The sequence below is a fragment of the Mustela erminea genome, chromosome 5 (genome assembly GCF_009829155.1).
Source record: "Mustela erminea isolate mMusErm1 chromosome 5, mMusErm1.Pri, whole genome shotgun sequence".
In the NCBI taxonomy this organism is placed as follows: Eukaryota; Metazoa; Chordata; class Mammalia; order Carnivora; family Mustelidae; genus Mustela; species Mustela erminea.
Window position 1 is genome coordinate 117,692,237 of NC_045618.1, and position 12,029 is coordinate 117,704,265.

Genomic DNA, 12,029 nt, shown 5'->3' on the forward strand with positions numbered 1-12,029 from the left:
AGGAGGATATGATATGGGCAGTGGTTGTGGCAAACATTTTGGCAGGTCTTCAGAAGTTAAACATACAGAATTATTCTATGGCCCAGCAATTTTACTCCGGGATATACATCTCCCCCCCCCCCAATTGAAAATGTATGTTCAAACAGAAAATTTATACCAGCGTTATTGGTAATAGCCAAAGAGGGGAAACAACCAAATATCCATTAACTGATGAATGCATAAACAAAATAGGCAATAGCCCCACAATGGAATATTACTCAGTCATAAAGAGGAATGAAGTATTGCCATATTCCACAGCATGGGTTAACCTCAAAAACAATATTTGAACAAAAGAAAACAGACACAAAATGCCATATTGTATATTTCCATTTATATAAGATGTCTGGAATAGGAAAATTCATAGAGATAGAAAATAGAATGATTAGATGGGCTGGGGGGAGGGGAAATGAAGAGTAACTATTCCTTTAAGATTTTATTCTTAAGTAATCTCTACATCTAACATGGGGCTTGAACTCACAACCCTGAGGTCAAGAGTCACATATTCCACCAACTGAGCCAAGCAGGAGTAACTATTAATATGTACAGGGTTTCTGTTTGGGGCGATAACAGTGTTCTGCAATTAGACAGCTGTGATGATTGAACAACATTGCAAATGTACAAAAACTCACTAAATTGTACATTCAAAAATGGTTTAAATGGTACATTTTTTCTCAATAAAAGGAAGAAGAGAAAAAGAAGCTGGGGGGAGGGATGGTAATCCTTTAAAAAAAAAAGTAAAAGGAAGAATAACATTTAAAACAAATAGAGCTGATTATCAAAATCAAAAGCCAATCTCTAGCAAGAGTGATCAAATAAAAAAAATGAATGACAAATGGACAGTTAAAATGGAGATTTTAAATTATTAGTGAACTAGTGAATGCCACAAAGAAGGGCAAGCATGAAACGGTAGACTTGGAGAGGGTTCCGTCAAGTTCACAGTCCCATCACAACACATCTGCTGCTTCTAGGTCTCTGTCTTCATGCCTGTGATGGGAGGGATCCAGAACAGGAAGTCTTATGGTCCTGATGTGCTGCCTTCAGAATAACACAGACTTTGAAGGTCTAATACATGTTAAACATCAACCTGGCAAGCAGCTGATACTTGAGTTCAAATTACCAAGCAAGGAAACAAAATTCAGAAATACCGTACTTTTAGTCCATTACCAAAGGAATTTTCCCCCTCTTACCTTCTCAGGGATTTTTTTTCATTCGGGAGACAAATATCTAGTGAACATTTAGTCAATCTGCAGAAATCCTGCCGCACAAAAAGCAAGTCAACCTGTATTCTTTTTGCAGAGATCTGGTAAATTCAAACAGTGTGCTAACATGTCTACTCGGGAGGAGTGTAATTGCACAAATGATCAGAAGTTTTCACATGCTGTTGCTTTCTCAGATTGCAGAGAAAAGGTAAGGTCATTTTCAATTGCCTGAAGACAAAGTATTTTCATATTAATATAAGATTCTGGGGGCGCCTGGGTGGCTCAGTGGGTTAAGCCGCTGCCTTCGGCTCAGGTCGTGATCTCAGGGTCCTGGGATCCAGTCCCGCATCGGGCTCTCTGCTCGGCAGGGAGCCTGCTTCCCTCTCTCTCTCTCTCTCTCTCTCTCTGCCTACGTCTCCATCTACTTGTGATTTCTCTCTGTCAAATAAATAAATAAAATCTTTAAAAATATATATATATAAGATTCTGAAGTGTGCATTTTGATTCAATATGAAAGTTAAGATGTGGAAGTAATGTCTTATTATCACATAGAACTAAACAAGACAGACTAGGAAGATCTGGATTTAAATGTCCCTAAACAAGGTAATGAACCCCCTTTGAAAAACAGAGTAATATGCGCACCACGCTGCCCATTTCGCAGCCTTCTTATAAAGACACCCTAAACAATTTGTAGCCTGTCATACACTACAGTAGATTACAATGGATACAGATTCCTTCAAAAATTATTGAGTATCTAATGTGTATCAGTACTGGGAATATAGAAGTCGAAGTCCTTTAACCAAGGAGCTCGGTTTGGGAGTAGTGACAAAATAGAAGACAGTATAGTCTGTTGGTTAAGAGAATGGTTTCTGTGTCATATATTTTATTCTGCTAGTTTCAAAGCATTTAAAGGTGTATCAGATGGATATTGGTGTTTGCATTAGCTAAGTTAAATGCACTTAATATAACTTTCAAGTAGGTCTTTTTCAAGGCCTTGTAAGACTATATCATAGCATTATAGACTCTCTCTCTCTATATATATAGTCTATATATATAGACTATAGAGTCTCTCTATATAGACTCTCTCTCTCTCTCAGTCTATATATCTACAGAAAGAGATATGTATATATTTATCTATAGGTATCTCTCTCCATATGTAGATCTATCTATATATTTATCCTTTATGTAAAGATAAAAATCATTTAATACCATATTGAGCACAGCATTAGCAGTGAATTATGAGGATTGTTACATATACCCCTATAATTCTCCCCTCACTGAATTACAATAATATTTCTTGGGCATTTACTATCTACTAAACACTGCTCTAAGCATTTTCCATGATTTGTCTCATTAATTTTGAGGCACAGACAGGCCAGGTAGTTTGTCGAAGATCGCATCATTAATATGTGGGAAAGCTGCATTTGAACTCTGACCCCAGAGCCCAAGCTTCAGGAGTGTGGCTGAGAGATCATGGCTGGCCAGGAGAGAGGTGGGAAGGAGATGGGCGAGATCCAATTCATGCGCTGCGTTGTGAGATACCAGTTATCCAACAAAGTTTGAATACCGTCACAGCAAATTCCTGAAAGGGCCAAAAGGAAGTTACAAATTTTGTTACCACAATGTTTGTGTATTACTTTGGGAGCTCATGCTCACTCTCCTGTAAGACAGATTGTTTTTCATGTGCTGAGGAGGCAGGAACCCTAAGAGGCACATGTCATTTAGAATGGCCAAACTCTTAGAGAAATGTGTCTATTCACTCTTTACGAGGAAATGAAATTAGTCTTGAGTTTTGACATTCTTTCTTGGTATTTGAATTTTAGGTTCCTCGTTTTAAGTTTCCAGTTACACAATATCCAATTTCTTTGGAAATTTACAGTGAGGATGGACATATCCCAGTGGAAACTCCATATCTGGTTACTGTGACTGAAGTGAATAGCAGAGAAAACTGGAAACTAAGTAGGGTTTGCTTTCTTGTATGGTTATTTTGTCTTAAAATTAATGTTGTTATTACCCAGGTAAGTGGCTTATAAAACCTGTTTATGCAAGAAGCAGCCAAGAGTTGGACACCTAAATGACTGAACCACCCAGGCACCCTTCTTTGGAGAAGAATTTGAATCGACTGGCACATTGCTGTTCACTCTCCTCCTCTTGTCTCCCATGTATTTCTTTATTACTTTCCATGCCCTCGATTTCACGGCATGAAAGCATTTTTGAACAATTTGAACCATAAAACATTTGAAAGCCATTTTGTAGATGAGTAGCAAAAATGATAGAATTTGTGCTACATGTTGGTCTAGTTGTCTCTTTAGACTGCTTTTGCAATGCTACAGAGGAAGTTCTAAAATGTATGGCCAGATAGCCTATAGAACCTGTCTTCTAGGGGCACCAGGCTGGCTCAGTCCAAAGAGCATATTATCTCAGGGTCATGTATTCAAGTTTTACCTTGGGTATAGAGATTACTTAAATAAATAAAACTTGAAAAAGAGAGAGAGAGAGAGAAAGAGAGAATCTACCTCCTAATTTTACAAGCCAAGTTTCTTCAAAATTCTATGGTAAAATAATTTAAAAGATGCAGAAATTTTTTTTAAATAAGAAAAATGAGGGGCACCTGGCTGGCTCAGTCAGTAGAGCATGTGACTCTTGATTTTGAGGTTATAAGTTTGAACCCCACAGTGGGAGTAGAGCTTACTTAAAAGTAAAATCTTTGGGGCACCTGGGTGGCTCAGTTGGTTAAACATCTGACTCTTGATCTCAGCTTAGGTTTTGATCTTTGGTTGTGAACTCAAGCCCCTAGTCTGGCTCCATGCTGGACATGTAGCCTACTAAAAAAAAATAAAAATAAGAATGATTAATCAATCAATCAATCAATAAACAAAATTTTTTAAAAAGAAAAATGCAATTTACCACAATTCAATTTTACCTTGAATATTCAACTCTTTCCTGTACATTTTATGTATGTAAACACTTTGATGAAATTGTTCAATCAGTACAAAGATAAATACATAGATACAATTAAATGAAATTTTGATCAGCCATTAATATGTTACCAAGTATCCAGACACTGGGTATTCAGTGAGTTTTACTCTGCTCACTATATGCATTGTTGAAATGAAAATCTAGCAAAGAAAACTACTAAATATTTTGTTTTAACTAACATCCCAATTTTCTGTGGTGTGCTGGAGCCTAATGTTACAAGCTTTTGAGCACTGACTGTCAAATATTCAAACATTTCATGTACCGATTGTTAAGCCATTAGTAGCTTGCAATTAGCCATGGCGAGACTATTAAATCCACAAAAATTGGCAAATGCTACTATCAGAGCTTTTTCCCCTGTAGATCTCCTGTACCATTATACCACTGCAATTGTTAATCCCCACATTATATATCTGGTCTTAGAAAGAATTGTAAGAAAGGCAAGAATACCTGATCGCTCTTTTAGAAAAGATTTAAGTGATCCTATTGTGAAAGTTTTCTGTTACCTTATTGAAAATTATTTAGCAACGTCTAAGGTTGAATTATCTCTTTGCCAAAGATACAGAGTATGTGCAGGTTAGGAATGGTCAAGAGCATGCAGCTGGAAGGAAAGGTCAGCCTGAATGAGTCCACAAGCAGGAGGGGCTAAGGGGTAGAGGGAGAGAGAGAATCTTCAGCAGGTTCCAGGCCCAGCTCGGAGCCCAGTGTGGGGTTAGATCTCACAATCCTGAGGTCATGACCTGAGCTGAAATCAAGAGTCACACACTTCACTGACTGAGGCACCCATGCGCCCCACAGGTCTTGTCCTTCTTGACAATGTCCCTGAGGAGATGAAATGTTAGCTATAAGGCCTAATATTTCCTAAATATATTTTCTATATAGTCAAAGCAAACCAAAAGTCTGGGATAACTTAGCCATGTTGCAGAGTGAAATCCTTTATTATACCTTGATTACATAGCACATTTTATGCAAAATGTGAAAATAACATAAATGTGCTTAAAATACACTTCATGTACTTTTAGAACACAGTGTACCAGCAAATGTAAAGAAGTTGAAAAATTACTTAGAACACCGTCTTAATGCTCCAGTTTATAATCCTCTAGGCCTCAACTTAAGTATAAAGGTGAGTTGACAGCACTTTTGTTTTTCCTGTTTTGAGTTGAAATAAAACATACATGTCTAAACTAAGATTGGCTTAAGTTTTAAAGTCTAAGTGTCCATCAATGGTAGAAACTGTATCTTTAAAATATATGGAGGGTATTTATTTTTCCTCTCTTTCTCTTGATATTATTATTTCTAAAGGTATCTGAAAGTTGAATTTAACATTAACTTACTATTTTTGGAGTTGGTAGGCAAAACTAATGATTATTTTTAAGGTGGAGCAGAAAGGGTATTTTCAAAATTTAGGGACTAAAACGGGTTTGGTATCCTCATCTGGACATACACAGGTATGTCTTCCAGTTCCAGCTGTCTGTAAGTACACATGAAGCGGATATAATCCAGGTAATTGTTGCAAAAGTCAGTAAAAACAAGTGGACGTATCAAAACCATGAATACGAAGATTAGCCCAAATTATTTTCCAGGCCATGTTAGGTTTTATGTTTATGTTTCTTCATTCTAAAAAGAAATTTCAGCTATTGTCCTTCTTCCTCCATTTTTATTTTGATACACGAAGTAGATGCCCAAGAGCCTTAGGAAGGAAATTGGATTTTTCTATGCAACACCTATAGGGAGAGTGGCTCCACTGTGTATTTTAGCGTAAAGAAACATTCGTGTCTATGTTGCTACTGAGCAGGTGTGTTTTTTCCACAGGGCTCTGAGCTTTTTCACTTCAGAGTGTCCGTAGTTCCAGGAGTCACTTTTTGTAACTTAGTTGAAGAATTTCAGGTACAGTAAATGCATAAGGTACTGGTGGGGTGATGGCTGGGGAAGTCACATGACAAGTGTCTGCAAGAGACACGAAAGAGGAAAATGGTGTAATTTGTGTGATGGACAAGGCCTGGAGACAGGGGATGCTGGAGAACAGGGATGACATTGTCAGTAATGATGAAGGTAGTGTGTGTGACATGTAGCAGGACCCATCAACAGTGGGAAAAATTTAGAAAGTGCCTGTATTTGTTTATGTTCTCTCTCCATCTTCCATTTTTAACTCCGTTTTCAGACTTTTACCACCTCTCCTCTCATGCCATGTCCCCAAAGAAACATATGTCTATAGCATTTTAGTTTCCATTACAATCTTCCTGACTATCTTCATTGTTCATTGAATTCATTGCTAAAAGCTATCAAGATCCGAGATTTGGAAACCAAAATCAATCTCCCCGAATTACCACATGGTGTGCAATAATTCAATTATGCTTCTTCATATAATGACATTTGCTACCTATGGGGGAGATGGGGTGAGAAGGAATGAGGATTTGATTAAATTGATTAATGACTCACTCACTCATTATCAAATACTGATACCACATTATCAAAAATAAAATCTCTCTCTCTCCCCTTCCTCCTTTCCTTCCCCTTTCCCTCTCCCCCTCCTCCCTATTCCCCCACCCCTCTCCTTTCTCTATCCTGACCCTGCCCTAAGGCCAGCCCCAGTAATGGATCCATGCTGCTGTAAATGTGTTCCAGTTAACTAACTGGAATTTAAATAAAAACTTAAAAAATAAAATAAAATAAAACTGGTGAAAATAGTCTTTCAAAAAATAAACAAAAGGGGAAAAAAAGCATAGCAAAGACTTCAAAATAAACCTGTAATATAAATACTACTTCAGTTCTGGAATAACCCCTGAGTAACACAGGAACCAAAAAGACACAAGAGCACAGCCAAAGTTTTGAAACTGAACTGACACTGGAGCCACCACAGAGAGTAAAGCGTAATTTGATCCGAACTCAACCAGTGTGGCCAGCTGCTAAAACAAACAAAAACCCCAAAGTTTTCCAGAGAATTCTTAATAGGACTCAGAGTCTCACAACAGAAACATCTTAAATGTCCAGGATAAAATCCAAAATTACTCAATATGCCAATAACTAAGAAACTATAATCAATCCTCAAAAGAAAAGACCATAAGCAACTGATGGCAAATGAACTGATCAGACAGACGGATGTTTTAAACCAGCCATGATAACCAGGTTCTGTGAGGTAAAAGTAAACACTTTTGAAATGACTGAAGAGGGAAAGGGAAGAATTCTCAACAGAGAAATGGAAGCTATAAAAAAGAACCAAATGGAGAATTTAGAACTGAAAAATACAATATTTAAAATTTAAAAATCACTGGATAGACTTGCTAGTGGAAGAAATATGCAGAGGAAAAAAAAATTAGTGAATTTGAAAGCAAAACACTCTGAAGAAAAAAAGACTTTAAAAAAAAAATGGCCTCAGGGATCAATGTGACAGTATCAAAAGTCTGCCATTTATGTCCCCAGAGTCCATGAAGGACAAGAAAAAGGGAGTGATGCAGAAAAAGGAAGGAGTTGGAAGAAGAGGAGGAGAAGAGGGAGAAGGGGGAGGTGCCATAGGAGAGGGAGGTGGGGGAGGAGTCCGAGGTAGGAGGAGAGGAGGGGTGTAAAGGGGGAGGGGAGGGGGAAGAGAAAGGAAGGAGAAGGAGGAGAAGAAGAGGAAGTAAAGGCTGAAAATGTCCCAAATTTGGTGAAGACACAAATTTACATATTTAAGAAGCGTAGTGAATCCAGAGGAAGATATAGAGATTCTGCCTAAACATACCATAATCAAACTATTAACAATCAAAGATAAAGAAAAAAATCTTGAAAGCAGCCAAAACAACAACAACAACAAAGCCATGTAAGTAAACAATAATTTGGATGACTGCTGATTTTTCCTCAGAAACCATGGAAGCTAGAAGAAAGTGGCCTGACATCTTTAATATACCACGAACAGGGGTTAGTGGGGAGGAAGGACTGCCAATCCAGAATTCTGTATCCAGTGAAATTATCCTTCAGGAATGAAGGAAAAATGAAAGCATTCTTAGATGAAGGAAACCTAAGATAATTCACTGTTGGCAGAACTTCTCTTTTTTAAAAAAATACATAAAGAAGTTCTTCAAGGCTGAAAAGAAGTGTTAACAGAAGGACACAAAGCTTCAGGAATGAAGGAGGAACCACTAAAATGAATAAAAGAAAGATAGGAAGTGATTGTACAGTGAACAAAGGAAGAAAATCATTAGGAAAGAGTAGAAAAAGGGTGTAAGTTTCTAGGGACTGTTGACACCTGCTTTTGAAAGTAGCCTGAAACAATGGGGACTTTTGTGCACCTTAAAGGACATTATTGGGATAATTGACAAAATTTGAATAATGTCTGTAGATTAGAGAACAGCATTGTCTCAGTGTTAATTCCTTGATATTGGTAATTATACTGTGGCTATTTAAGTGAATTCTCTGTGTTTAAGATACACGAAATGAAGTATTTTGGCAGTAAAGTGACATTGTGTCTAGAAGACACTCTTCTTTGATTCTGGGGTTTAACTTTTTTAGACATGGTGTGGAATATTTGGATAGTCAAAGAAGATTGGAAGGGAAACATGTGAGGAAAAACTGTTTTCAAAAATTTTAGAGGTGGTAGTTTAGCTGGTGAATACGGAATTCAGAGGTGATACAGGTTTCTACTCTTAAAAAGTAATGGACGGCTTAACTGAACAAATGAGATGTTTCTAATGTCTGGTATGGTGACTAAAATTTTATTTTATGTAAAAAAAAAATGGGTAAGGAAGGCATTCTGGGTTGAGAGAACAGCAGCAGAAAAGACACAGTTAAGAGAAAGCATAAAGCTTATCTCTTAAGTGGCTTCAAAGTATACATTTGGCTGGGATGGAAGGTTCTGTACAATAAAGTAGGCTGGTTAGGGTCAAACTGTAGGAGAACTTAGAGGTCATTAACTTTAGAATGTTCCTGTCAGCAAGAAGAAGCTATTAAACATTTTTGAAAAAAGGTGTTCAGGGATGGAGACATGATCTACAACAGCCCAGTCAGAGTGAATCACAGGAGTTTTGCTCCAAATGCCAGGACATGGATTTCTTGATGATAATGAAAAAAACAGCTTATAAACCCAGGAACTGCTGTCAGCCATGAGGACTGTGGGGACTAAGAGGAGAGATATCTAATGCTAAGGAAGCTAAACAGAAAGATGGAAACAAAACCCAAATAGACTTGATTACAATGAGTTATTTCCTCTGGCTCTTATAGCACAGAAAAGAAATTTCACTTTTGCGATTACAGGTAGCATACAATTGTCTCTCAGTGGTTGCAAATGGATTAGATGTTTCTTAACAAAGCTAATTATCCAAGCTCTTCTGATAGTCTGGCTTAAAAGGAAGATTTTTGTTTATATGTAGTACCATCCTGAAGACCACAAGTACCATCCTGAATATCACATTCAATATCTAATATTTTCTATCAAATTCCCAATAATTCCAGTACCACTGGGCACACACCATTGGCTGTGCCGTACACCAGGAGATGGCTAAGCCAGCTGATCCATTACTGTGCGGGTACTCATCTGCCCAGCTGGGAAAAAACAGTTTTTCCCCACTTTCCACACCATTTGGCCAGAATCACCCTTTCGGCTCTGCTACTTATAACATCCCACTTCTGGCACCAGTTCCATATGGTCAAAATTCTTTTCATTGCAAATAAAGCAGCCTCACTTTTTAAAAAAAAGTGTTTTATAGACAGACAGTTGTCTTACAAAGATGAATCTTGCACTGTTATTATGTCAACATCGATTGACAGCACAGAGAGGGGGCTGAGTGGCTTGTTTATACAAAGCGAGGTAATAAAGCTCATGGTGGCAGTATTAAAAATGGAATGGAAAGAATGAATCTCAGAGAAATTATGAAAGAATCGATGGCATACAAGGGCTGGTCCTCAGAAAAAGCATACCCCCTCTGGTTGCTGGGAGGATGGTGGTACCTTTAACTTGAGCTCTATCTTTTTTTTTAATTTAATTTAATTTAATTTAATTAATCAATTAATTAATTATTAACTTGAGCTATATCTTAAAGCAGTTTAACGATCCTTAGCATTTCTCCACATTTGCCACTGCCCTATTTCCACTCATCTCTACTTTCTTCTACTTCAAAAATGTGATGTAGCTTCCTACTTCACAGAGAAAACCTAAGTCACTGGTCTCGAACCATCTTACTTCCTATATACCCACCACTTGTAGAGTTAATGGAAATGGCACCTTCCCTTGCCTCTAGTCTCTGAGAAAAAGATACCTCCATGCCCCTCTGTCCACAATCCTGTCTCTCTTCTAGGCACTTGATTTTATTAGTTATCCATTCAGGTATAGGAAGAATTTTGAATCTATGGAAGTTTCCCTATGCTAGTACATAGGGGATTTTCTAAAAAGATGACAGCTTAAAAGAGGACTTGCTTATTCCCTCTCCCTGGAATGCCTGTTCTTCTCCTTGTCTTCTGGGAACCCACTTAACTCTTCAAGACCCAGCTCAGGAAGTGCATTCCCCGGTCACCCTGGGCAGTTGGCAGGCATTTCCTGTTTTCCCACAGAATTCTGTCCCTTCCTTGTAATTGAATACAGAGCATTTTCCTGCAGTGTAAGTATCCTGCAGACCCCTGGGGTTAAAGACCTAGGACAATAGAATTTATATTCTGTATTGTGTGCAAATGTGTACTTGCCAGATTGTCCAGAGATGGGTTCTAGGTTTTGTGGATGCTGAATGTCTGTGTGTATCTGAGCAGAAGTTTGCTAATTTGATTAACAATATCTCCACTATTACAGAGATCCTATAAAATTCAGTGTCTCAAAAAAAAAAAAAATCAGTGTCTCAAATGACTAGATCCAGGATGCTAAAAGACTGTGCTTTTTCTGTTGCAGATTTATGTTGACGAAGTTCCATTGCCATTTCCAGGACACACACTGATAGCTGTTGCAGCGGCTGTGGTGCTGGGGGGACTAATTTTTACAGCATTTATGTTCCAGATACGTAACATCCACCCAAGTGATATATGCCAAAAATTTATGGCAAGGAACAAAGTGAACTTGTCAAATTTGAGTATCAATCAGATGGCTCATAGGTGAAAATCTGAGTAATGAACCAATGATAATCACAATCTTCTCTTAATGTGCTGGTTTGACAGGACAATTCCTGGAACAATATTTAAAAGTGAATATAAAAACAAGGCAAACAGGATCACCATTTATAACTCAAATTGCTATTTGTCAATACATTTTCCATCCTATTTTCCTATTTTTAATATGTGGAAAATTTCTTCTGTTAACGCTTACATGGAAGATTTTCCTTGAGGTTTTTACAAAACTATAAAATGATAAACATCTCTGTGTGGAATTTGCTTCTGTAGTTTTTAGCTTTTATTGACTGGAGTCCATTCTGTGGGATCAGGACACCTGAGCCTTGCTCTGTTGGAGAAGGAGCATGAGCAAAATGCAGTCACACCAGGGAAAGGCACGTGGGGAGAAGGCCCAGCTGCAGGTGCACTAGCAAAGCTTCATGGGAATGAAAGAGAAAGCCATCTGGGTTTCTTGAAGCTCAACTTCAAAACCAGATAGTAGTACCTAAAAAGAGGGAAATGTGACACCCCCCCCCATTATGGGGGTGTTGGAAGAACACTGGGCAAGGTATTTGTTTACAAACCTATGCACAAGTGTGTGGAATTCCAAAAGATGTACTTCTGTGTGTTCTCTCCGAGCCATTCCCAAATAGTCATTCTCTCCACCATTCCCAAATAGTCAGAAGATGGCAATACTTTCCGAGACCAGAGCAACGCTCTCTTGAGAAAGCTCAGGAGGGGCGGAGGCACAGTGCTGTGACAAAGTCAGGAGAA

The 12,029-nt window shown here is 38.0% G+C and overlaps 1 protein-coding gene across 5 annotated transcripts in view; it reads left to right on the forward strand.

The window, feature by feature from the left end:
• Positions 1–11,520, forward strand: part of CATSPERB (cation channel sperm associated auxiliary subunit beta) — a 118,440-nt gene extending 106,920 nt beyond the window's left edge. For 4 of the 5 annotated variants that reach the window (XM_032344652.1, XM_032344655.1, XM_032344654.1 and 1 more), the window contains 5 exons: positions 1,336–1,446; positions 3,062–3,197; positions 5,237–5,337; positions 6,027–6,101; positions 11,062–11,520. In XM_032344652.1, the coding sequence (XP_032200543.1) occupies positions 1,336–1,446; positions 3,062–3,197; positions 5,237–5,337; positions 6,027–6,101; positions 11,062–11,265 (627 nt within the window). In that variant the 3' untranslated portion in view covers positions 11,266–11,520. The remainder of the gene's footprint in view (positions 1–1,335; positions 1,447–3,061; positions 3,198–5,236; positions 5,338–6,026; positions 6,102–11,061) is intronic. The other variant, XR_004286069.1, reaches the window with a different exon arrangement.
• Positions 11,521–12,029: the final 509 nt, after the last annotated feature.